Source organism: Micropterus salmoides, unplaced genomic scaffold, assembly GCF_014851395.1.
Source record: "Micropterus salmoides isolate LMB-PRFRI ecotype aquatic unplaced genomic scaffold, ASM1485139v1 Ms_hic_scaffold_1, whole genome shotgun sequence".
In the NCBI taxonomy this organism is placed as follows: Eukaryota; Metazoa; Chordata; class Actinopteri; order Centrarchiformes; family Centrarchidae; genus Micropterus; species Micropterus salmoides.
In genome coordinates this window covers 19,978,081-20,005,733 of record NW_024040040.1, presented here as the reverse complement: position 1 = coordinate 20,005,733, position 27,653 = coordinate 19,978,081, and the positions used below count along the sequence as shown (strand labels likewise).

General features: G+C 41.2%; 1 protein-coding gene and 1 long non-coding RNA gene across 3 annotated transcripts; one reads left to right on the top strand and one right to left on the bottom strand.

The window, feature by feature from the left end:
- Nucleotides 1–251: 251 nt before the first annotated feature.
- kynu (kynureninase) lies at nt 252–16,842 on the bottom strand. 2 transcript variants are annotated; one of them, XM_038722002.1, is made up of 14 exons: nt 16,819–16,842; nt 10,496–10,690; nt 10,264–10,384; nt 10,089–10,171; nt 5,758–5,819; nt 5,413–5,484; nt 5,045–5,119; nt 4,757–4,903; nt 4,304–4,402; nt 4,097–4,170; nt 3,721–3,773; nt 2,582–2,667; nt 2,130–2,360; nt 252–1,999 (listed from the first exon to the last, which is right to left on the bottom strand). In XM_038722002.1, exons 2-14 carry the CDS (start codon nt 10,662–10,664, stop codon nt 1,880–1,882), a joined length of 1,392 nt encoding a protein of 463 aa, XP_038577930.1. In that variant the 5' UTR covers nt 10,665–10,690; nt 16,819–16,842; the 3' UTR covers nt 252–1,879. The 2 variants fall into 2 exon arrangements, with proteins under 2 accessions (XP_038577930.1, XP_038577923.1); XM_038721995.1 differs by lacking the exon at nt 16,819–16,842 and adding an exon at nt 15,558–15,758.
- Nucleotides 16,843–20,276: 3,434 nt separating this feature from the next.
- Nucleotides 20,277–27,151, top strand: LOC119905205. The gene is made up of 3 exons (XR_005444789.1): nt 20,277–21,497; nt 24,614–24,845; nt 25,730–27,151. It is a non-coding gene; the product is annotated as an uncharacterized LOC119905205 (long non-coding RNA).
- The last annotated feature ends 502 nt before the right edge of the window (nt 27,152–27,653 follow it).

Sequence of the window (27,653 nt, the reverse complement as noted above, 5' to 3'; positions counted from 1 at the left end):
ACTAACCAGAAATTATATTCAACTGTTAGCTAAATCAGCATTAGCTTCTTGATTGACACAAGTTTATCGCCCTGTACTGTCTCAGTACAAACGTTTGCTTGTTTGTCATTCTTTTTAGAGTCACAAACAAATTTGAAGTCTGTGGTTTTGAATGCTTTAAATGAAATGGAAAAGCTTTGAGGAAAACTTTTTTATTGGTCTGAATTAGTAGCCTTAGACTTAGGATTTAAAAGATGAGTATCACAGTGAAATTTGAAAGCAGACATCTCATTTATTTGTAAGAATGACAAACAAGCCAATGTTTGTACTGAAAAACAGTTCAGGACAATAAACTGATGTCAGTCAACAGGCCCAGGACCTCTGAGGCCAAGTATGTTAGCTTTAGCGGAACATGTGGGATTAAAACATGCTAATTTAACAGGTAAATATTATTTCTGGTTAGTTCAGTATGCATATTTTATCTACAAGCCAATGAAAGAACAACACAAACACATTAAATCCTATTCATTTACATTCAAATTCATTGATTTCCAATCAGTTCCCCAAAGGTTTGTAGCATGTGCTCCCATCCTTGCTGCCTGCAGGTAAAATGGCCAACTCTCAAACAAGAAGTGGAAGAATATAATCTGATTTATACAAGGGGGAACCCAAACTGTGTGGGGTACAGTAGAAAGGGGGGTGCTTTGTTCATTTCCACAGCAGACGTGACATGACATGATAATACCAGGCTCTAATTAGACATTATTACATACAAGTATATTTCTGAATTCTTCTGTCTTCATTTAGAAAGTTTAGGTGCAGAATCGTCCTTAATTGGTCTTGAAAACTGCACCATACCTTTCTTACACACTGAGATAACGTTGAGGGTCTAAGCAGAAGTCTTGACTCTGATCTTAACATTCTTTCAAAAGTAACACTGCTCGTCAAACTAATTCAGAATTACTTTTAGTTGTTCCTTTTTGATCACAATTGTCCCTTTTCCTCTGCAGTCACACAGTTTCTTTGTATTTTTGTGCTCAGACGCTGCGTGCGTGAAATCAGCGAGCCTACGGTCATCATTAAGACAGTAAATCTGCATATTCCCTTTTTCTTTTTAAACAGTACAGTAGCCCAAGGAAAGACAATACCCATCCTCTCTTCAATTATTTATTCTCACATCACCCCCAAAAGATGACAAATGCTAATTCTGGTCCATTCCCCAGCTGGGCACCCAAGTGCTCATTAGTTTTAAAGAAGGTTAATCCATTTAGGTTTTGCATATTGATATGCCAATTATGTCTAATCGTGGAATAGGCATCCGTCAAGGTAATAGTGCATAAACACATGCAGGAACATTAGGGAGAAGTCAACGTTATAATAAAGTAAGTGTTAATTGGTGAGGGAAGGACTGTCGGCTAACTCATGTGTGTAATGTACGGCCGGGTGAGGCGGGAGGAAGGGGAGGAGAAGGGGTTTTCATCAGATCCCCCCCCCAAAACCAAGTCATTTGCAAACCCCATGCTGCGAGCTCTCTGGGTGTCGCGCCCAAACGGTCGACTGAAGAGGAGGGTCACAGGGGTAGAGAAAATGTTTTTGAGAGAGTTTCCTGGTAAGTTTAGATCTGATGACTTTCAGGTCAAAAGACATTTAGGTGTTTTGGTGAAAACTGGGCTATATTTAATTGAAGATTTTACATATAACAATTGTTTAACCAGTAATTCATTTACTACTTCATTTACTGCTTCATGTTGAAATGTAGTGGTTGAAATGCAGCCAAAACAGTTACATGTAATAATATATAATTTAATACAGAATAATTTGTCCCTTGTGAATAAAAAAAGAAACATCTGTGTTCTTCTCCAACTCTGAAGATAATATTTTCAGAGTAACCACTCTTCATTCATTGGCTGCTGGCAGTGAGAGCTGATCCCAGTGTATCTATGAAGCGATGAACGTCGCTGAAGGAGTTGTAGAGCGGCACCGGAGCGATCCGCAGCACACTGGGCTCTCTCATGTCACACTTAACGACACAAAATGACAAAGTTAAAGTTGATCGAAAAGAGAAACTTACCTCTGAATGTTTTGACACCGCTATGCTATGACAATTCTGATTTTTAACTCCTCTAAAGCATCTACTAAGATGTACTCACAGCGACGCCCCTCTTCTCCAGTTCCTGGAAAACCTTTCGGATGTGGACAGAGAAGGAGAGAGAGAGCTGACAGCCTCTCTGCTGAGGGTCAGAGGGAGTGATGATGCGGACGTGAGGTTTGTGGGGCTGGGTGGGGTCCTCAGTGTAATAATGCTGGATCAGGTACTCCAGGTAACCTGTCAACAGGAGGGACTTCTTGCGCAATGCCTGCATACTGGTCATGTTAAACACCTGGCAAAATGAAAATGTGAATCACTTCTCAAAAAGCCTCATATCGTTGCTGACCCAAACTGAAAGGTTATTCCTTAGTAGATTGAATTGGAATTTATAAATAAACCATTTTTTCACTGACTGCTTGTTCTCTTTTGTAACACAGGATGAATCTCAGTGATTGATTATGGGGATGTTCATTCATTGTTCAATCTGAGCATTAAATCAGTGCACTGCAGTACCTCTAAACTGGCCTGCAGGGGGCAGACCAGAAGGATGGGCTGGTTCGACAGTCGGAAGCCGCTGACTCCAGGCTGCAGCTCCATAACTGAGAACACATAAAAACCACTTACAGTACAAAGTATCTGTGTAAATATAAAAGGTTTGACCTAAGAAAAGACCAATGTGGGGATAGATGAGGGAAGTGTTTAGGGTTCAGTACTGTACTACAGCCGTATAATATCGAATGAGACCACAAGATGGCAGCATACAGCAACCTTAAAGAGGTGGTATTTTGCTCATTTTCAGGTTCAAATCCTATTCATCCTATTTAGGGGTTGTACCAGAACAGGTTTACATGGTTTAATTTTCAAAAAACACCATATTTTTTGTCATATTGCACATTGCTGCAGCTCCTCTTTTCACCCCGTGTTGAAGGCTTCGTTTTAGTATGGAGTGATACATTTTGTTTCTAAATGATCTTTGTTGGGAGTTGCACATGCACAGTTCCTAGTTAAGGACTACTAGCCAATCAGAAGCAGAGAAAGGCGGCCAGCGAAAAGACCGTAAACAGCTTCGATTCAGCTGTAGGCTACATGTTGCCGACCAGGTTGGCAATTTGGACTGGAGCAAGAGTTTCAGAGTGGTGAATTATTAATCTGTAACAAATGTATCTTTCATCCATAAAGTTTTAACTGAGGTCTGTCTCTACATCACAGTAACAACTTCATGTCCACTGACTGCCTGGAGGGTAGCTAGTTTTTGGAAGGGAGAGGAGAGGGGTGCTGCAGCTCACTGTTGACCGGTGCTTTTGAGGGCATATCGGACTAGTCGCTCAGCGAGCATTATGACACGTATTTTCATTTTGACGTCACAAGAAAGGGAAGTAAAGGCTGAACTACAAACGAGCTGTTTTCTGGCAGTTCAGAGCAGAGTTTTCTGTGGGAGATGGGAACTCCCTTTGAGGTGGACTTTGGGCTTTTTCACTTTGCAAACCTAGTACATGCACAAAAAAGGTATATAACTCATTAAAGGAGAGGGAAAAAGCCAAAAACCATAATACCACCTCTTTAAAATAAAGTTTGCACAGCAGGGTGCGTCTGGGTGTCACACAAACATGATAGGTAGACTGGGAATTATAAAAACAATGATCTCCTTTTACCGTTATTCATCTGGAACCGAGTCTTCAGGTCGTGTCCCCACCATCCCATCAGCCTGGAGGAGACAGGAGAGGAAAATTATTAATTAATTAATTATTGATTAAGCAGTTTTAAACATCACATTTTGTAAAAAAAATAATAATAATAATAATAATAAAGTATATTAGTGACTGAAACTAAAGACTAAACAATAATACAGTAGCTCTACTGCTGCCAATTTGGCTGCATTGTGATTATGTTTACTTTTACTTGAGTAACATTTTGAATGCTTTTACTTAAGCAAACTATCTTAATTCTTCTTCTACCACTGATTAAATCACAACAGACACCCTTAGACAGTAGTTTGTTCATGTATGTTAACAGCGTGGGAGCTCTCACACAGGTTTGATGGTGTCTTTATGTTTCTCATGGATAAATGCCCCGGCCAGACCACCAGCACCTGAATTTATATACTGTGAGAAGACAGTCAGTCATCACATGTACTGTGTTATATTCAATCATATGTGGGAAATTCACCCTTGATAATACTATCAATAGAGACAGCAGACTCATTTCGGGTACAGAAAGCAGGTCCTGTCAGCTGACCTTGTAGGAGCACCAGCAGGCGAAGTCGACTCCCCAGTCGTGCAGCTTCAGCTCGGCGTTTCCCGCAGCGTGGGCACAATCAAAACCCACATAGCAGCCCTGTCGGACAAAAAAGAAAGGATTATTAGTTCTACTGTGATCATCTGCTTTACTATGGTCAATATCACTACATTTAAGGATCAAGAGTTTCATGTCAGAGTAGAAATATGAAATTTGAAAACACCATGGCCAACAATACAGCTCCTTGAAATGTCTACTTATATATATATATAAAATTGTATTAATAATCTGTAAAGTAGCTGAAGTATATCAAATAAAGTAACATAATGTACCTCAGAAACTTATGTATGTAATGCAAGTTTGAGCAATCCATTGATTCTCTGCTCATAAAGTAGCAACATGCAGATGCCACAAGCGGATTACCCTTGTGGCATCTGCATGTGCTGATGTTACCTTCCTCTGGCCAGCCTCAGTGATGGCGGCCATGTTGAACAGCTGGCCTGTGTAATACTGAACTCCGCTGAACATCACCACAGCAATGGAGTCGCCCTCCTTCTCAATCACCTCCAGGATGTCCTCTGTTCTTAGAGTCTCTTCTCCCTGAACAGCCAGCAGAGTCATTGATCAGATTGTTTCCAGTTTGTTCAGATTTTGTTTACTGGACAGGAGCAGGCATGAAACATTAAGAAGTCAGATCTGGATGACAGATTGCAGTGAATATAAGCTGTGTGGCTCCAGTACCAGTCTGGGTGACAACAACAGCATGCTCATCTGAGGGTCGAATCCTCGCAGTCGGATCTGAGACTCTACAGCGTACTGAGGACAGGAGAGACAAGGGGAGAAACTCTCAGCATAAGAAAAGACAATATTCAACAGTTTCTTTGTGGTAATCATTTAATGCTTTTGTGCTGGAGTCTTTAAGTTTAATGCTTGATTTTATTTGCTTCTGGTCCAGGCCTGATTTATTATTTGTGGTTTAGTTTAAGTACATAAACACAGAAGAATACCAGCAGCAAAGGAAGGATTTTATACGAAAAACTGGTGTTTTAGTGTTGATATGGGGAACCTAGACCCATACAGAACAAGCCAACAGTTGTAAATTTACTCACATGGTCTGAAGGAAACGCCTTGTCCTCTAGAAGGATTTTGTGCCGAGCTGCTGTGGGATTGTAGAAGGAAAGCTGTAGAATAATGACATGAAATTCATTGATATTGCCCATGACATAGTTTCCAATTATTGTTACAGGTAACCAAGGAAGGTTAAAATTAAAACAAGAATTGGATAACTATGACCTGGATGAACCTTCACAGACAAAGTTCACAGGTGCTTTTCAACACATTGGAACATCACAACTATCATTTTCCTATTTCTTGGGTGTGATCATCGTTTGCATATAGAGAGCTTGTGTTTTGGCATGCACCAAATGTACTCCAACAGAAAATGACTATCTCACCAGTAGAAGGTGTAAATTAACTGTCAGGCCATTCATCAGTGCCACCTCCTCATTTTTAGCTCCTGTAAGAAATGGAACAAAGCAACACGAGTCATCTTCTCATTTCAGTCATCAACCTTTCAGTGACTTGCTCAAGGACTTGAGCTTTATTTAAAATTTCTAACAACAATGCAGTATTTACTAAAAATCGGACGATGCAGTTGAGATACTCCAATAAAGGACAGTTCAGGCATCTGACATCATCAGTCTAATTAATCTTAAACACAGTATTCACTGGATTAGTAAGGTGAAAACTTTATTTTGTAATATTCATAGTGCTTAGCACAAATTATTTATGTCTAGTGGGGGCCTGTTATGAACATATTTTCTCAGAAAAAACAGATACTTTAAGTGAAGGAGAGAAAAAAATTATTCTTAGTTCCATTTTAAAAAGCAGGTATAAGGAGGCGAAAAGGCATGTTTTGTTATGTGATTTAGGTGATAGTCCATTTCAGGTTTTATTGCTAACGATATGATACTTTAAAGGTTCAGTGTGTAAGTTCTAGTGACATCTAGTGGTGAGGGTTGCGAATTGCACCCCCCCTCCCCTACCCAAGCGAGCAGTATAGCTAGGGTGCCTGAGACAGGACAAAGATGTCATCTATGAGATAAAAGAGATTGCCATTCAAGAAATTAGGTTTCTTTAGATAGATGTGTTAAGAAATTATATAAATTATGTAAAACCAAAATGTTTTTCTTTAATATTATTGTTACTTTTTCATTAATAAACAACAGCCACATGAAGAAATTAAGTACTACATGATATCTCTTACTCTTGGAATACATTATTTTACAGGAGGGTTGGCTCATCTGGACTAACATAACAAAGCAAATGAAGAAATTCTCAAACACTATCACATCTAGTGCATCAAGTATGACCACTGCCAGCTACCAGGACAATGTAAGCCTCACTGTTTCTGCACCACAATCCATTATAAACCACATAAACATAAAGTTTACAAAGGCATTGGCTGGTGAGAATCAAGGCTCCTCTCGCTTTGCTTAATTAGATAAGCAATCTGCAAATATTACCAAAATGTCTTTTGAATTTTTTAGTACTGACAGCCATAATTTCAGCTTGTGGTAAAACAGTGCAATGTTTTAATGGGCATTTAGCATGTGAAAGTACAAATTACATATTTATGTGCACAGTGGGACGCAATATCCAATAACATTTTTTAATAAGTAAAAAGTATTTATTATTGGTCACTTGATAGGCACATGGTCTTGTTATATATCACCATTAGCAGTAAAAAGAAATACATGTTTTCCACCAGGGCAGTAAAATGTGAAGTTTAGCTGCTGATCTGGGCTTCCCTGCTGTTACTGTTTCATTACCAATAATATTCATCAGCTTTTTGTCTCAGGAAGGAAAGGGCACATTTATGTCAAAGCCATAACAGAGCGCAATAACTACATGACAATAACTACATGAAATTACAATCCAACTACATATTTTTTCAAAGTTTAGCTGGCTGATCTGAGCTTCGATGCTGGAAGCTGCTATTTTATTGCCAATTAGCGATCAGCTGAACAGCGCTGGAGAGAGAGTAACTAAATGAAATTAATCCGACTAACATAACACCACAAGCCAAAGCACAGTGCTGGAGAATAAACCAATCCAACTAACAATAAATGTTTTTCTACCAGTCAGTAAAAGTTTAGCTGTCTGATGCTTCCATGCTCTATGCTAACGTTACAGTTTTATTGCCAATTAACGTTACTGATCAGCTGATTGTCTCGCTAAGTAACCAGCAAAGCTAAACCACAGGCTGGAGAATAAGTAGGCGCCATGAAATTAATCCATATTTTACACCACTGACATGTCACGGCTCTCTGTGATTATGGACAGCTTCTAGCTAAAGCTATCAAACAACAGTTTTCATTTGCATCGATAAAGTCTGACAAACAAAGTTAATTACCTGTCCAGCAGAAAACAGACAACTTCAGCACCGCTTTGAAAACATCTGTCCCACATTAACTTTATAGCCTTCCATCTGGGAAAATCCACAAAATCCGTGATTTCTGCAGCTGTCTGTCCCGAATCCGTCTGGCTGTCGGCTCTCGTGCTAAATAACATGTGTGTGCTCCTTCATTTGTCCAAATTTCACTACTCTTCTTACTTCTAATAAACCAGAAGACTACTCGGAGACTGTATTAGTCCCTCTTCTTCTTCTTTGTACGTAATCAATGTGTATTCAATGAAGTGATGGGCGTCTACTCTACTGGAATTACACAAGCAGAAGAAGAACGCCGTGATGTCTATGCTCTGTAGCGCTGTTTGTTCGTTGACGGCAACGGTAAAAACATGACGACAAAATACAGCGACCTCCAGAGCAGGGGGTGCCCGCGGTTATGTAGATATAAATAGGTGCATTCGAGATGACGGCGGCTGACTTTCGCCGACTTCATAGTCTAACGTGAGCTGGTGACTGCAGGGGTGGGGTATAAAAACGGCGCTGTAAAGTTGGATTCTACCTGCATTAGCTTACTGTGAGCTGAGATCAATGACTGATCTCGCGGCAACTGCAAGGAAAATGCCGCCAGACTAGGCAAAAGTGTGGTTCCAACTTTGTGCAGCTGGAGAAATGCAACTGCAGCCGCCGGACTCGGCGCCAGCAATCACTTTGCTCCCGCGAGGTTTTAATGTCATGTGACGTGGTGCCGTTTTGCAGCGCCAGCGAAAGTCGGACACAATTTCTAACCAGCATGCCTTATTTTAAGTCCAGCATGCATCATGTTAAGTCAGCGCTGCGCAGCGCCGCATAAAGTCAAACACACCTAATGTCTCATTCTAAGGTAATAAAAACATAATGGTTCATTATGTAAGGCCTTTATACACCACTTCTGTCAATAGAGCCTCAGAAGTATTACACACTGGACCTTTTTAAGGGTGATGAGTTTATAGTTTTAGTATTTTTTCATTTTATTGGTTCTACGTATGCAATGTAATGTTTTGCTGAAGAAGTTATGTCTCATGGTATCAACAGTATGTTCATGTGGGCTGGGCACTTACTATGTGCATGACACAATACATAACATAGCTAACTGCCATGCATAATGAAAATAATGCTAAACACTGTTTTCAGCTTCTCAAAATTTGAGGTGTGAAATGTGTTTTCTGACAAAACAAGTTATTGGAAGATGTCACCTTGGCCTATGGAAAGTTGCGATGGACATGTTTTACTATTGTCTGACATTAGTAGACTATATAATTAATAATTTCATTATAAAAACAATCAAAGGACTAGTTTATAATGAAAAATAAAATGTTAGTTTCAGTCCTAAGGAATCCTACCAGAGCGCATGAACTCTGAGATGATAATCTGGATATCATGACTGAGCATGAACCAAATAGTGAGATATCTATTAAAAGTGAACTTACACACAATAACTAACCTGTGTAAAAAATTTCTAAACAAATTACTTAAAGAAATTCAAGAATGCACACTGCAGCCCACCAACCTACACAGACCGTGTGTATGTAACTGCAGATTTGTTTAAAGTCCTTCAGGTGTACTTTAGACCCTACAAAAAGTGCAGTGACCTGAACAAGCAGCTTCACAGAAAAAGTATGAAAACGTGGCAAAATAGGTGTATGGAACCTTACAAACACTACAGAATAACACGGCTGAAGAACAGCCATGAACAAACCTGGGAATTTAAGAATTCAACTGCTGTGTATGCAGCTCTGTTTGATTGGCAGTTACATTCAAAAGTTTTCAAAAGTATAAAATGGTTCATGGTTAATGAATAAAATATTAGAATCACTGGCTACAGCAGGGCAGACAGCTTCCAAATAGTTTTATTATTTATGTATTTATTTTGAAAATAAATATTCCTCTTTTTGTCTTATGTGTCATTTACATCAGAGTTTGGTCTTTTCATATTTTATTTCATTCTCCTTTCTCCTCAATTACTATTTTCTTAGTGTTACGTCTGTGTGTGATGGTGCTTCCAGGACAATCTTGAAAAGGACATTTAGATCTCAGGAGACAATCCTGGTGTAATAAAGATCCCCAAGTCATATACAGGCCAGAGCCAGCTCCTATTTGTATCTGTAGGAACGTTGGCTGCATGCCTTTCCCTATTAGGGGCATTAATAGTAAAGTTAGCCAACAGGAAAAACTCTTAATAACGTGATCTTCTCAATTAGAACAGCCTATGAGAAGCCAGGGCTCGGTAGCTTCGTGGTTTGAACCATCAGAGCTCTGTAGGCTGAGAGGAAAAGCAATTAGACTCAGTAAAACCATAGCAGATAAAACATTTATAACATGCTATGTGTTTCTTACCAACAACATTAGCCATTAGTTCCTCTATGTTGTTTTCAGCCCACGCCCAAGGTCTAGAGCCCTCTGTGTGACCATGGACACCCCTGTAAAAAAGTTTATTTTATGAACTGTAACTATACTATTTATGTCTTTTTGGAATCCTTTTGGGAAATGTAGAATATAAGAGTGAACATACGTTTTGGCCCACTTCTCCAGTTCCTCTTCCAGGTACTTCCTCGCCATTTTGGGCTGAAGCCCCAACGAGTTTCCCACAAGGTAGATGCATTCTTTGGTGCCATCGACCAGCGAGAGATCAGCTACAGAGACATCAAAGAGCAAATACTGCAAATCATTTTCATACAATTAAGTTACTGAGCTACTACATATCCAAATAATATCAGCAAGTATATGCACTATTTTTGACTCACAAGGAGGCAAATCAGCAATTTTGGGCACCAGGAACTTCTCTCTGAGATGTCTCAGTGTGTCATGTTTGTCGAGGTACGCAGCCACTTCTGCAGAGGTCGGGCTGCAGCCCAGCAAGGCTGAAACTCGCCTTAAAGTTTCTCTCGGAGTTGAGCCGATAAGCAGGTCCATTACTGTGGGACTGAGTGGCTGCTTGCCTGCAGAGAGATGAAGTACAATTTTTTCTATTACAAAGATACCTTCCCCTTAAAGAATCGATTTCTTCTTACTACATAAATCCATTAAATCTATTTATTTCTCTGTCTGTCTCCCAACCTCTCATGATTAAACGTAAAGGCTTCAAATGTCAAGTGAATTTTAATATGGCATTCTGCTGTTCTATTATCAGTCACTCTTGAAGACTCCTGTGACCGTGTCTGCTTATCAGAAGAGCTCAGGATATATGTTTTATCTAGAGCCTACAGGCAAACAAACAAACAACTGACTCCACCTGCTGGCATGTAAAGCCGTCTGCTCCCAGCGCTGTTCCACAGACTTCTATTCCTGTCATCATCACGCATAGACCAGTAAACCGAAATGTGCACATCCAACACAGAAATATTAGTAATCTCTTAAGGATTAGGACAACTGCACCAACTCCAGCACCCAGAACAAACTCATTTAAAATGGCTCTCTTCAATGTGAGATCACTTTCAAGTAAGACTTTTATCTTAAATAATTTTATCTTGTCTGCAAATCTAGATTTTATGTTTTTAACTGAATCCTGGTTGCAAATGAATGACTATAGCCAGCTAGCTGAACTGTGTCCGCCTCAATATGATTGCTTTAGCCAACCGAGGGTCAGTGGTCGTGGTGGTGGGCTAGTGAGCGTGTATAGGAAAAATTTTAAATGTCATCAAGTACGCTGTGATGAATTTAACTCCTTTGAAGTTCTCACTCTTAAAGTTGGAGGGCTGCAACCTATCATATTTGTTATAATTTATAGCCCACCCAAAACCGCCTAGAGGATTTTTATCAGAACTTCCTGAATTTTTATCTACTCTGGTTTTAAATTATGACAGAATTGTTCTTTGTGGCGATTTTAATATTCATGTTGATGACCCCAACAATGTTAATGCAACTGACTTTTTAAATATGGCCACTTCTTTTAACTTCAAACAACATGTCAAAGGGCAAACACATAACCGTGGTCATACACTGGACTTGGTTTTTACCCTGGGTGTCAGCATTTCCTCTGTGGAATTAGTGGACATGACCATATCTGACCACAGATGTATTGTTTTTAGCTGCGATTCGCCTGTTACTCATGCCGCCTCACCAAGCTCCGTGTGTTGTCGCATCTTTAATGAACAAAGTGTTTCAAAGTTTTGCGTATTCTTTCAGAGCCAAAGCCAACACCTGTCTGATTCCAACACCAACAATCTGGTCGATCACTTCAATCATATCTGCTTGTCGTCACTAAATATTACTGCTCCTCTAAAGGTTAGGCCTACGTCTAAAGCTAGTAAGCAATCCTGGATAAATGACAGCATTCGCAGCCTCAAAAGGGAATGCAGGAAAGCAGAGCGCAGATGGAAAAAATCCAGTCTCCAAGTCCATTACCTCAGTCTGAAGGATTTATTAATTAACTACAATAAAATGGTTAAGGATGCGAGAACACAGTATTTTTCTGAACTCATTACTACACATAAACACAATCCCAGGTTTCTGTTTAAGACTGTGGATCAGCTGGTAAACCCAACCCCTCCTTGTGCCTCAGCTGGAAGTAATGATGACTGTGAATTGTTTTACCAATAAGGTGGTGTCAATCAGAGCCTCTATTACCCCCGTGGCCTCTTACTCAGAGGTTCCTCACCAGCAACAAGAGAGTTTTAACCAGTTTTATCCCATCGACTTGTCTGAGCTTTTAAAAACAGTATCACAAATGAGAGTGTCCTCCGGCCCACTTGATATAATACCTACAAAATTTTTACTGAAAGTAATAGATTCTGTTGGGCCCCATTTGATCTCTGTTTTCAACAGCTCCCTATCTACTGGTTGTGTCCCTGATTATTTTAAAACGGCTTGCGTGAACCCACTTTTAAAGAAACCTGGTTTAGATCCCTCCCTCCCACATAATTTTAGACCAATTTCAAAACTGCCTTTTATTGCAAAGATTCTAGAAAGAATTGTGTCCAAACAGCTGCTCACTGTGCTGGAAAATAACAAATTATTTGAAAAGTTTCAGTCTGGTTTTAGGAAGTACCACAGCACTGAGACTGCCCTGCTTAAAGTCACCAATGACCTTTTAATGTCTGCTGATGAAGGTATGTGCTCAGTCCTGGTACTCCTGGACCTTAGCGCTGCTTTTGACACCATTGATCACAACATCATGTTAGACAGACTGAGGCACTGGGTGGGGATCTCTGGTACTGCTCTAGAATGGTTTTCATCCTACCTGTCAAATAGGAAGTTTTGCGTGTCTGTAAACAACTGTCTCTTTGTTCTGTCCAGTTAAATATGGTGTGCCTCAGGGGTCGGTCTTAGGACCCATTTTGTTTTCCTTGTATCTGCTTTCCCTTGGACATATTATCCATAAACATGGCATTTCTTTTCATATTTATGCTGATGACACACAAATATACTTGCCCGTCAGATCCACAGACCCTGGAATGCTGAGTTCACTTAACAACTGCCTTTGTGAAGTTAAGAAATGGATGTCAAATAATTTCCTCCAGCTGAACTCAGACAAAACAGAAATCCTGGTCATCGGGTCTCAGCAGATGGCAAATCAAATACTGCCATCTGCTGGTTCCCTAGTAAATCACATTAAGCCTGTGGCAAAGAACCTTGGTGTTTGGTTTGATAGTAATTTAAATTTCGAGCAGCACACCACAAAGCTTGTTCAATCATGTTTTTATCAACTTAGAAATATAGCTAAAATTCAATCTATGTTAACTTTTAAGGACACCGAGACCATTTTACACACCTTCATCTCATCACGCCTGGATTATTGCAACAGCCTTTTCACCTGTTTAACCCAAAAATCTATTGATCGACTCCAGACTGTCCAGAACTCAGCTGCCAGGCTTTTAACCAGAACAAAGAAATATGACCACATTACTCCTATTTTAGCTTCATTACACTGGCTCCCAGTATGTTTTAGAATTGACTTTAAAATTCTATTGATCACTTTTAAAGCTCTTCATGGCCTCTCGCCTTGTTATATTTCTGAACTTTTAGTCCCATACGCACCAGCACGTACCTTGAGATCCTCGGGCAGAGGTCTGTTGTCTGTTCCAGAGTCTCGACTGAAAACTAAAGGGGACAGAGCGTTTTCTGTCAGGGCCCCGAGGCTCTGGAACAGCCTGCCCGAGGAAATCAGGTCGGCTGAGTCGGTGAACTCTTTTAAGTCCCTTCTTAAAACATACTTTTATAGGAGAGCTTTTCCCGATCTTATTTGACTTTATTTTATCCCTTTTATTTTATTGTATTTTACTAATTTTATATAAATTTTCATGCTCTTATCTTTTTGTATTATTCTTTACACTTGTTAAAGCACTTTGTAACTTGTTTTTGAAAAGTGCTCTACAAATAAGGATTATTATTATTATTATTATTATGATGTTTACCACATTAACGTGTGCTAATATTAATTTTGTCTCTCTCCAGTGAAAAACATTTCGAGACCTAAGAAAAACAGGCATTTGTCAGCATGACCATCATGCATTTTTCAGTTTAAGCAAAACTGTTACAATCAAGTACCAGCAAGTTTTCTGCTGAAATTCACCAATGATTATTCACAGCATAACCTGAACCTGCTGTTAACAGAGCATATATCAGGAAAAGTTGTGTTCCAGGTTTCAACACACATTTTCAAGAATGTAACCTGTGATTGTAGTTGTTAATTACATACACATTTGTACATTATACATTATACACACATTTTACAGCATATTGTATAAGAAACATACATGTGTGAAAGAAAGGTCACAAATAAAACGTCCAGGGGTTCCCCCTTGGTTCACAGAAGCCAGGCTGTGTCATATGAGCCCTTGAAGCGGTCTTTACGCTTCATGCAGACAGGATAGCACTACACACCACTCTGCATGTAGTGTTATCCTATCGCAGCTCCACACATTACACACGCCGCGCACGCCAGAGCCCAGCCGGGGGCTCGTGCGTGACCACGGCATCACTGACGCAGTTCCTCTTCCTGCATCCAGAGGTGAGTGACAGGTTGTGTTGTGCGCTGTACATGTGTGATGTACGGCATCAAGTGTGTGCCAACAGGTTGCGCACGGCAGGCGACAGTGACACTGAGGAGAATTGTGTTTCTTGTAAACTGCAAAGTGTTGCGCTTTACAGACAGCTTCTCTTGAGATTATGAAGAAGCTGCTGTTTCTCACTTCCCCACATTGTGTGAACCAGCTGTGTGTTGGCCAAATGGCTAACAAGCAGCCTGGGCTTGCTGCAAAGCTGCACATCCTCTCTCCCCTTGCCCCCCTCCCTGACATGGTCAGGTGGCTGGCCATCTATTACTTTAAAATGTCCATTTCAAATTTTGTCATAAAGCATCTATTTCAACAAACTCTGTTGACTCTAAACATTAGCTGAAATTTGTCACTGTACTGTAAAAAAAAGAGAAAAAAGGTCGGTACACATACACATAGCCTACAATAGTCTTCTGCTTTAAAACCTCAGTTTAAATTTATTCATTTAGCTGATGCTTTTTATCCAAAGCAACTTACAATTGCTATACATGTCAGAGGTCGCATGCCAACGTGAAAGTAGGGGTTAAGTGTCTTGCTCAGGGACACATTGGTAGATGGGTCAGTCATTTAGTTTTACTTTAAAAAGGTGTTTGGTCTGCAAGCTTACCTGAAAGGTCAATCAGTTCTATGGCTTAAATAGCTGCTTTTACCTTTAAAACATTTTCATTGTTACCTACATACATTACAGTCTACAGTCACATTTACACACATAACAGTAACAGTCCAGTTATTTTTTTTACAGTCCAACAATCAGTTGCTTTTGGTTTACATTGAACATTACCTATTTTGTGTACTGAAAGATATAACTCACGGTTTGCAGATGAGCCTCCTCTCTGCAGGCAGCAGTCAGACTGAGTGAATCCTCTGCCCTGGAAATGCTCTTTAACCTCAGTATGTGCAGCCTAAAGTTAATCATTGTTCTAACATACCAACCTCAAGCTAAGATAAAACCAGAGCTGAACATGTCCTTTATCTCTTCATGGATCCGACTAATTCCTGTTATTAAATGCTCCTCGATTCGACAGGCAGACAAGACAGACTTCCTCATTTTTGTGGTTTCATTTTCGCATGTGAATATTGAAACCATGCAGTCTGAAGTTCCACATGTTGTAGGGGTAAAAAACACTGTTGAGCGGTAATCTGCTGATGTAACTGCTTCCACTGCATGGATTTGCTCCTATTCAACAAAAAGAGTATTAGTGAGATCCAACACTTGAGCCTGACTGAGAAATCGGTGTGCAGATTTTATCGGTGGACAGCAGATAAATTGGTATCTATGTTTATAACAGCCGATAAATGACAATTAAAAGAGAAACGAAGAGACGGATTCTGTAATCATGTTATGAGTGTTGTGATTGCATAGTTTGTCCATCAGAAGGCACTCTGCAACTCCTCTATGGGTAACACACTAGGTGCAATCGAGATGACTGCGGCTGACTTTAACATACTTGACGGTCAAATGTGAGCAGCAGGCGACTGCAGGGTCAAGCCGGACACATTCTACCTACGTGAGCTAACTGTGAGCTTAGAACAACGACTGATCTCGCGTCGTTTGCTAAGACAAATGCCACAAGACCATGCAAAAGGTGGTTCCAACTTTTGTGCAGTCAGGAGAAAAACTACTGCGGCTGCCAGACTCAGTGATTGCAGTCGCCTCACTCCCACGAGGTCATGTGACATGGTGAAGTTTTGTAGCGCTGGCGAAATTCGCACACAATTTCAACCAGCGTGCATCACATTAAGTCAGTGCTCCAAAGGGCTGCATATAGTCGAACGCACCTACTGTTTAGAATACCACATATCCACCACAAAACACAGCAATTAGCTGACATGATCAGAATTGTTCAAAGTTTTTATGACATACAACAATTTATACCAATAAAAAAGTTTATTTTTAAACTGCATTATGTCATGTTATTTTGATGAGGTCTCATAACTACACGTAACAATTATTAGGGATAATGTTTGTTCATGTTATGTGTTTCTGAAAGAAGAAGAAGAATATCGTCTTAAAAATCCCATATCTGTCAGGCTCTATCCAACACTGATGTTGGGTGATAAGGTCTACTCACAGCCGGTGATCCAGTCCCTCCCAAAGTAGAAAAAACACTCCAAAGGTATTGGCTGAGGTTGAGGTTAGGGCTTTCTGCAGGCCAGTCAAGTTCTTCAAACTAGGCAAAAACTATTTCTTTACTGAGATGACTTTCTGCACAGGGGTCTTGTCATGTTGAAACAGGAAAGAGACAAACATTATGTGTTGACACAAAGTTGGAAGCACAGGGGTGTCCACATACAATAGGCCTTATAGTGTATTTGTCCTTGTGTCAAGTAAAATATTTTAAGTAAATGTGATTGCTCTTGTAGATGTAGATAAACTGTGTAACTTAAACTCACTGCAGCCACAAGCACTGGAGAAGAGTCATAAAGTCAACAAACTGACTCACTATTGTGCATCACAGAGCAGTAGACTATTGACTTAAGGTTAGCTGATCATAGGCGGAAATCCCGGGGGGGGCGGGGGGACATGTCCCCTCCTATCTGAGGGGTGTCCCCCACTTAAAAACCAATTAAATAATATAATGATATATACATAGAATAATTGTGTAAATAGTAAAACAATACCAACACAAACAGGGCAATTAAAGTGCGCTTTAAGTTTAGAAACATTTTGAGTCCCCCCTCTCTTGTCTCACAGTGGTTTAGTCCACTGCCTGCTCTCCTTCACAGCAGTCCGGTCAGCGAAAACCAGTTCTATTTTGCATAGGCTTCGCCCTCTAAGCTATAGGGTTTACCCCTTCCGCGCCTGCGCGGCACTGAGAATTTTAGTGTACGCCCAAACACAGCGTGTGCCTCTCCTACCTCCGCACCTTGTATATAAACAACGGTGAGACCCAGCCATTCGGCTCCCATTTTTCTTCAGCACTGAGCTGTCTAAAGAGCAGAAGATTTGTCTAAAGAGGAAAAGACTTTCCAGCCGGAAAACAAGAAGAACGATGTCTTCCAGCAAGCTGGCCAGAACGGGGCGAGAGCACGTAGTGGTCCGCACCGACTACAGGCTGCCTACATAAAGCGCCAAAGCGGGGTGCGCTCGGCGCAGCTGTTGGGTCTGACCAGACGGCTGCTCCTGTGGGCGCACACTCACCTGCTCTCCATCAGAGCAGAATACATCCCTGGCGTGCTGAACAGAGGGGCGGACATCATGTCGAGGGGGGGCCTGTCCGCTGCCGGCGGTGCTTTCATTCCTCCAGTTGCTCATGGACGGGTGGGCTGGCGTTCAGTAAAGTTAGAACCTACACTGCTGCCATTTCATCCTGTCAGGAGGGCTTTGGGGACAGGACTGTGTTCTCCCACCCCCTGGTGAAGCGTTTCCTTAGGGGGGTGCGGAAGCGCAGGCCGGTGACGCGGCCTGTTGCCCCGCAGTGGGATTTGAGGCTGTTTACGTGCCTTAACCCAAGCCCCGTTTGAGCCTTTGGAGACAGCAGACCTGAGATTCCTTTTGGCTAAGGTTGCCTTGCTCCTGGCTCTGACATCGGCCAAGAGGGTCAGCGATCTGGCTGCCCTCTCTGTGGCTCCGTCGTGTCTCAAGATTCAGGGCGACGCCAGCTCGGCTGTTCTGCGCCCTAACCCAGCGTTCATGCCTAAAAGCATTACGAACTCCTTTTGGTTGTGGGGCAGCACCCTCTCTGATTCTTTTCCTCCCTCCCATGGGTCGGTGGAGGACGCCACGTCCCAACTCCTTTGCCCAGTGCGAGCGCTGTCCTATTATGTGGCGCGCACGGCCGCATGGCACCGTTCGCAATGTCTGCTTACGTGGCCCTGCCTTGTGCGCATCTGATGCGGTTGCTGTCATGACCCCGTCTGTGTCTGTACAGCTACGGGGCCCCCCACCCAGTTTCCAGATTTACGCATGGGTCTGCCCTCGGCCTCCCATGCATTGGTGTCGGCGTGCCTTGCACCGAGCGGGCGACTGGGTGGCTCATTATGGCTCTGGGCAGGTGAGTTGTGCTTCTTGGTACAGTATAGGCCAGTGAGGCATTGACTCATCCTGCTTCGCTTCTTACCCAATAGCGATAGCCTTAAAGGGCGAAGCCTATACGAAATAGAACGGGGGTTACGTACTGTAACCCGGATTCTATGAGTATAGGCGCAGCCCTCTAAGTTGAAGGCCTCACTGGACCTTGGTTCTCAGTGCTGAAGAAAAGGCATTTGGGAGCCGATGGCTGGGTCTCACCATTGTATATATACAAGGTGCAGATGTAGAAGAGGCCCATGCTGTGGGTGGGCATAGACTAAAATTCTTAGTGCCACGCAGGCACATGGAAGGGGTAAACCCAATAGCGATAGCCTTAGAGGGCTGCAACTTCCATCTGTTTACGTGTATCTTATAAAATATACAATTTTGGCTGTATTATTTGTGTACCCTTCAAAAATTGCTCTTGAGAAATTTTATGTTTATTGTCCCCCCCTACTGTGAGATGAAATTTATGCCCATGTAGCTGATATTTCTTAACATTAGACACTAAAATAAGCTACTGGTAAAGCTGTAGAAGCAAACCTCCTGTGTGTATTGAATAAACATGGCTGTGTTTATTGCTTATGAATTCAACTTCTCATTATTAGTAAGAGGAAGTATTAGGCCTATTTCTTGCCTCAGAAGTTAAACTTGTACATTTATTCACCCAGAAATACACAACGTTTCTTTGTAAAGACTCTTTACTTTGACAGAATGAAATGTATGGTGCACAGTGGCAAGTTAAAGTTGCATGAGACAGTGACTTGTTGATTCTGGTGAGGACCTGCAGACTGACTTACGGCTGCGCCACGATTTCCTTCCTCTGCCCCGAAGCGTTTCAGCAGCGGCGCGTGTAGCCTACCCCACATTATTGACTTGTTGTTAATTTGTCATTGTGGTGCTCCCACTATCTTCTTCACAGCTCTATGTGACCCCTTTTTGTTACATGGTCAACTGCAGAGCAAATGAAGAGCATTTCAGAATCAGAGCATTTTGCCTGCATGATTTTGCTGACATGTTTAGATTTTGTTGATTTGGTAATCAATGCTTGCTTTTTGTGATTTTATTCTTATTAAGTAGGTTACGTAGTGAAATGGTTTCTTTTTGTGTCTGTTTTAACCATGCTCATTTTTGTTTTATGATCGGGAGTCTGCACAGGGTGTTTTATTTTGAAAACTGAGCAGATTCTCTAAACTGTTCTTTGTCTGACTTCCTGCCCAGTTCGATCTGCTCTTTGCTGCTTTCGTCAAAATATAGGGCCCAATCCCAATGTCCCCCCTAAGCCCTGAACCCTCACAGACTTTACTGACGTCACTTGGAAAGTGATTGAATGCATGAGGCTGCAAGGGCTCAAAATGCCGTAAACAGGAATGGGACAGCACTTTGCCACTTTATCACGTTATCTTGACGACGCTGACGACATTGCACACTTTTTATTTTATGTGTTTCCCTGATTTTTAAGTCCTGCAAGCTCTTGCCCTACAGAGTGGAGGAGAGGTAAATATCAATATATATTTGTCAATAATCAATACACTATTGTTGGTCAAAACAACATCATTAAGCAAAAACTAAAATAAATAGTTAGTAATAAGGTGATTGCATTCATCTGACTTCATGTGTTTACCGTTTTTATTTTTCTTCTCTTATAACGCAGATTTGCCATGATTTTTCTCTCGTCTCCGGGCTTCCCCTGGTAACCCCCGTGTTTCACGTCATACCGCTATTAACTGTGGGCAAAGGCGGACTTAAGGATCTAAAAAGGGCTCAAAATGTCGGCGAGAGAGCCCTCGCGCTGCGCACTTGACGATTTGACAGTGGGACAGCCCTAAGCCCTCACGGACTTCCAGGGAACGCGCCTCAAAGGGCCTTTCCGAAACTAGACCCTCACTTAAACTCTGGTCGAAGTCACCCTCCAGGTCAAATCGACCTCCCTAACCCGCGTAGGGTCAACTTTCGGACGAACTACCCTCTCTCCCCAGCATAAATAGAATCTGACGTTACCGCTGCTCTCACTGCTATAATAGCCTAAGTGTATCAAATAAACAACAGTGGTATTAAGATTCAGGATTGATGTTGAGGAAAAGTGTGGTTTTTGCAATAACGAAATTGAAAGCATTTGTCATTCATTTTGTGGTTGTGTTCGTGTCGAATATTTCTTTAAGAACATGACTTTATATATTTACGAAAAATAAATATTATATTCTTTTATGAAAAGATTGATATTCATTGTAAAGAAAGGCCTATATATTTGAACATCTTTAGCCTATATGAAAAATGTTACATTCACAAATACAACATTTCAGTATAAATCATATGTGCTACGTTGTTAACCTGTGAATGGTGACGTGACAATGTTAGTGTAGTTTCGAAATAAAAAAATTCTACATGTTAACCGGCGAAGTCACACGGAACGCAAAATGAAAGAAAGGTCCCCCATCGTGCAGCAAAGGGTGTTACACACCTTCAACAAGCCAGCATCGGTGCTGACTCGGCATTTGAGTTTAACAACCCACTACCACTCCGCCCTCATTGGTTTCAGATGGCACTCAATGTGGCGGACCCTCCGCATGAAAGTATGTAGGGAGAGGGAGTAGCAAGCAGTTTCGGAAAGGCCCAAATTCTGTGAGTCTGTGAGGGTAGACATTGGGATTGGGCATAGGAGTGCGGAGCCTTTTTTTTCTCACTATACTTTTCATCACATCTCCACTAGATGGCAGCAAAGTATTGGCGATCGTGGAGGTGAGGAAAAAAATGTACAGCTAATATAAATCTATACACTACAGCCAAGCAAAAAAGTATAGGCCCATTCAGGGTTTATGCCAAATATAATACAAGTAAAATATTTAGTGGAATAAAACCTTTTCTTAGTTATGAGACAAAATTCCATTATTGCCTGAACATTTGCAGAAATATTAGTGTGCATGTAGGCCTACTATGTTTTTTTGTTTTTTTAACATTAATATGTGGAATTAAATTGTGGAATTGTCTTAGGAGTTATTTAACCCTTTCATGCATGGTGTCCACATTTGTGGACAGGACTGCATTTTGGGGTACTATATCATGGTTATGTTCTCCAAGTCATTTGAGGACAGTGTCAGTTGATTGATTACAACATTGTAACAGTGGTTACTCTTGTTTTCCAAATATTTATTGCTGGATGACCACATCAATCCAAAATGGCCGACTGTGATGGCCATGTGCTAAATGCATCAGGGATATCTGTGAAAAAGTTTCATTCAAGGTCAGTCAAGATAAAAAAAAAAAATTGTTTGTTTGTACAGTAAAGTATTATTAACAGGTTTATGTTTTATAAATTAAAATTTAGAGTAAAATGTAGTTTTTATACACCAAAAACCAACTGTCCTCGTATGTGGACATCATGCAACAGTGGAATCAGATTGCATTAAGTTTGATTTCTGTAACAAGCTTGTTTATCTATTTATATTTTTCAAAGATGTGATAAATTGTATTATATTATAGTAAAACAGACATTTAATAAATATATGAACACTAATAATAATGCCAATGTGCATATTACAGCAATACAAGAATAGCAACTTTTGACTGCTTTGCAGCCTTTACACAAAATAAGTAAGTATTATCTGTTGTAAAATGTTGGATGTTAAACATGTTAAAACAGAGATGATTCAACATGAAGTTAGATGAGGATAACAATATACTACTGGGTTTCCGCATAAATATAACTAAAGTTATCAATACAACTGTGAGTGTTTTTCCCCTATTTGTTCCTAAAATATGTTTTTTATTGTTAATTTTCAACTATTGACCTTAAATACATAGCATAACATGACATAAAAATTTTGGTTAAACATTATCCAATAAAAAAAGTATAAAGATCAAATAACTTGACAATACTTACTTATAGAGCCTTTCGCCCGATGTCAGCTGGGATTGACTGAGTGTGATTTTGAACTATTTATTTGAAGAAACAGGCAGGTAACGGGTTTATGAGATTAGATTTGTGAATTTTAGAATTAGAAATGACCAGTCTGAATCTAAACCTCATGAGAAAACCATGTGTAAGATTATAATGACTTAAGATGAAGTTTTATTGTACTCTATGTCCTGTGTTTTCACTAATAATCAACATGTCCGGGGATCAAGTATGGGTTATTATTGCTCTTGCTAAATATACGGCATGTTTTTGAGGCAATATTAACAAACCATCTCCCTAAACTCTGTAGGATTGTTGGTTTTACAAAGGACTTTCTGATGAATGTCAGATGTAAGTTTCAGTCTCTGGCTAAAATGTAGGTTTCCACAACCAAAGTGACTAGTGTTTTTCATCTTCTTCCTCACCTTCTTTTCTTCATCTTCTGCCTCATTATTCATTTCCTCCTGACAGCTCACTAAGCTGTCTGCATTCATTTCATCATGTTAGCTGTAGCGCTGACTCCTGCTGAAGGTGATATTTTCCATCCACAGAGCATCAAACTGTGCTAGAACCTAAAATAACACACGCATAGTCTGCATTAAATACACAATACTGGTTTTTGTGATGTTTTGAAAACAGATTAAGATTATAGATTCACTCGTTCATATATTAAAAATGACTGGAAGGACTTCTTTAGTGGGGAGAGACAATCAAGCCATGTACAGTGTTGATGAGTGGTGTTTCTAATTACCCATATTGGAGTAAAACAGACTTTATTTTCCTCACAGCAGCCTGACATCGCATCAGGGACACCTCACTGTTGGGAGTTGTCTCATAATCAAACTTGACAGAGTGAGAAAAGTAAAAGGTTTACAGTTCATACTGTACTCTGGCCTACAGTGCGGCGATGTAACCGTCCCTCTGTGAGGCCAAGCAGCCTGTGTTCTGACTTAAACTGAGGCCAGAACCTTCTGTCAACATCATACAACATCTCTGGAAAACCTCCTGCATTCACACGACTGAATTGTTTTCACTGCATTTTGGGGAGTTTTAAAGAGGACCAGAGAAGTTGCCTTGTCGTACTCCTTCAATATAAATTCATGAACCCTAACATTAGTTACATAAAGGCTTGAGGAATTCCCTACAAACATTAATCATTTTTCATTTTCAGTTGTCGCAATCACAAAGTTAACGACTTTCCAAAAATTTGTTTCATGAGTTTTACCAAAGAATTTTTGAAGAAATGTGTATTGCCAAATTTTAAGAAATAAGGGGGTAATTTGAGAGGGAAATCAAGTTCCTCCTTTAAAAAAATCACAAATCTGAATGTACTAAACCTCAACTTGATCTTTAATCATATGTACTGCATTGTTAAGCTTTATGTAGCTGCTCCTGAACAGTGTGTCCATATGTGGCTTCAAACTAACCATGTTGCTGATAAATCGATTTGTAAAGCCTCACGTGTTGTGCAGAACACAACAGTTTACCTCATACATGACCTTCAAGGAACCTTGATAAGAAGTGCCCTCTAGGCCCTAAGGTGACTGACCTTTAACCCAGACAGAAATTCTGTCTGTTTTCCACAAGAGCTGGAAGCAATAAAGCCAAATTAGCTTGCTGTAACTTCTCTAACACAAGTTGACATAATGAAAACAACCAGTAAATATCTTTTTACTGCACTCCCAAAAATAATGTGTCATATTTAAAGACACGAGGACAGCACATGTTTGCATTTTCCAACATAACGTGTCAAGAAAATATTTCTAGATTGCATGTGTGGTCAACAACGAGCCATGTTTGGAAGAAACCCAAGTTGGTATTTTGGAAAGCTAAGCATGCAGACGTGTTAAAAATGACTCATGGTTTTTAAGAGTGCAGAAACAATATGGTTGCAAGATGTTTGTGGCCAATGTAGCCGCTGACATGCCTCTTGTATGTCCTTCCCTTGTTTTTCTCACAGTAAATGAGGATGTGTGACATCTGGAAGCGCTCAGAAGGCAGGACTGAAACCTCCCCCCTTGTCGTTTTGCAGGGCACAAACATCAAAGGAGGCGGCAGATAATGTTGTGTCTCCCGCAAAGACACTTCAGCGAGGAGCCACCACCGCTGCAGTCTCAAACCCGGGAGGTTTTCAGGAGGTTCTCGGGAGACTAATGTGGATGATGTGGCGTTTCTGAACACAAGTAGGACAGGTGTGAAAAGGCTAAGAGTCACAGGACAAATTGAGGCTTTAGTGCAGAACAGCAGGGAGGAAAAGAGGGAACTTCTGATTTAGTTATGTATCAACTGCTTTATGTATGAAGTTTATCTTGCCACTAAGTAGGGTTTGCCAATATGGCAACACATATTAGGAGATGACAGAATTCTCCACTGGGGCAAATGTTGCAAGAATTCATGCAATAAAGTACCTTGATTTGTAAGGTATTTAAATCACTTCATCTGCCAAAACCTGATAATCCCATCTGGTTATTTTATCTCTAATTGAATTCCCTGGAAAAAATATATATATATTATTGTAATATAAAATGGCATATATGCGAGTGATTGGTGCAGGTGTTATTGAGGAGGTACTGAGAACATCTTCACCTTCTAAATAACTGTGAGGTGGCAACAAGTAATTAAATGTTTTCCCCTGGAAACTGTTCAGCAGAGGTAGTTATCATACCTTAGCTCATCTAATGGTCAATTTAAGCAGTGGAGGACAGCCTAAACAAAAGCTGCGCTCGATAAATATGTGGTATTTAGCATGTGATTTAAAGGTTCGGTGTGTAACATTTAGTGGCATCTAGTGGTGAGGGTTGTGAATTGCAACCATCTGTCCAGTCTACCACTACCACCTAACCTTTCAAAGAGCTAAGACTACAGCAGCTGACACAGCACAAAAGGTGTCTCTTCTGAGACAGCAGAGAGTGTGCAGTCAAGAAATGAGGTTTCTTTTGGTATATAAGAAATTATATTTAGTTATTAGTTAGTTATTCATTAAAACCATATGTTATTGTGACTTGGCCACTGACAGATAACATGGAAAATGTAAGCTAAGAGTGTTTACTGTAATACTTTATTTGGCCTGTTACAGAATGTAGTTTTTAGTGAGAGTGGGGATGTCACAACCGTGCCGCACCAACGCCAGCGACAGGCAGGCAAGAACCCCAGTAGCCAATAGCGGTGGGAGTGAAAAAAAAAGTTGACTCCCAGACGGATCGCAACGCAAACACAGAAGACCCCAACCCGACCAACAAACAGCAAAGACACCAGCACCAGCGATACAAATGTCAGTCGACAACGTAATGCCGTCGGAAAGCAAAAGGCGGAACCCGCAGAAGAGCAGCACCCGGACCGACCGCGGTGCGCACACAACAGAGACCAGCCCCCCCCCCCCACGCGCCCGGCACCCCACTGCCGCAAAACAAACAACCAAAACACCACGCAATCATCAACATCAACCCGCAAGTGACGCCAACAACCCGCACACTGTGCGAGCACAGTGACACCCAACACCCGGCAGTCCCCTGCGTATTCTGCGCGCAAGGCCGAGCAAATGAGAGAAAGCAAGCGGCAGAACACAACGGCAAAAGCCAGCGGAGAAAAACACTATCAGCAAGTCCCAGCCCGCCATTAATGCACCACCCAGGCCATGGTGCACATGCCAATAAAAGTCCACTGCCCCCCCAACCGCCGGAGACATGGGGGCCGCCAGTGCCAGCCCAGCATCCCGGCCGCCTCCGGCCATGCAACGCCAGCCAAACAAGCAACGAGGACCCTGCCTAGGGACAGAGGGGGCCCCCACGGCCCATACCAGCAGCCCCACTCACACCCAGGCCAGGCCAGAGGCCTACCAGCCCCAACCCCCCACGCCCCTCCTCCACCCAGAAGTGAAGCATCCCCCACACACACCCCCACCATGACCAAAGAAAAGAGACAGCAGTAACAACCCTCAGCCCCAGGACGCCACCAGATGCACCGAGCCCCTAGTACCCACCTAGGGGTGGGAATCTCCCGGCCCCCCCATGACCCGACCACAAACTAAACCATCGACGCACCCCAACGCACAATCCTCCCCCACACAGGATCTCCAGACGATCACCAAGCATCCAATCAGAGCACCAAAATCCAAAAGAAACACCCCCCAACCAGCTCAAAAGGACCGTAGAAACATGACGACGCAACATGGCAACATCCACGGAAGGGGGGACCCACTGTTATGGAGATATAAATGGCTCATTTTTAAAAATTCCTCCCTTCTTTTAAAAGGTTGAAATGTTTTAGAGCTAAGACAGCCAAGATAGTTCTTCAGTATTTGTTCTAGTTCTTTTGGTTGTATCACACAATCTTCCTCGGCAGCTCGAGTTGGCCTAGTTGTCATGGAATTGTAGATGCTAAAATGTTGTAAACTTATCGAAACTTACCCAAATACGTTCAATCCAGCAAAATGTTGTTCATTTTGTTTTTTAAAGTGAAAGCCTTCCAATTTATTGAAAGATGAAATTGTAACCATCATTACTTGATGTCCTGTTACCCTGTACATAGGATAAGCGGTTGACGATGGATGGATGGATTACTTGATGTATTTTCTCATGAAACAGGTCACTGAGAGGTCAACCTGAAGTGTAAACCAAGCAGCTTTGAGTAATGGAGAGACAGGCAGTTGGATTGGCTAGATCAGCTAAAAAAGGCGGGATCAGTGAAACATTTGTGATGACTTAATTGGTTGGACTTCAGTTACGTCCAATGCCCATTTCATGGAATCTTTAGGAGTTAATCAAAGGGATTCTTGGATGAAACAATAAATTTACCTGAGCTTGTGTTAAAGCCAAATAAACTAAATGAGATCACAGGATAAATCTAGACTGAAAATCTTGAATCAAGTTTTTAATTTGTTGTTTAATTGCTTGCAATGGAGCACTTTGGGCAAGATATAGAAGGAAATTGGGATTAAAAGTGACAACATGTGAGTAATCGTTGCTTTCCATATTGTTTTTGCTGCCATTTCATGGAAGTGG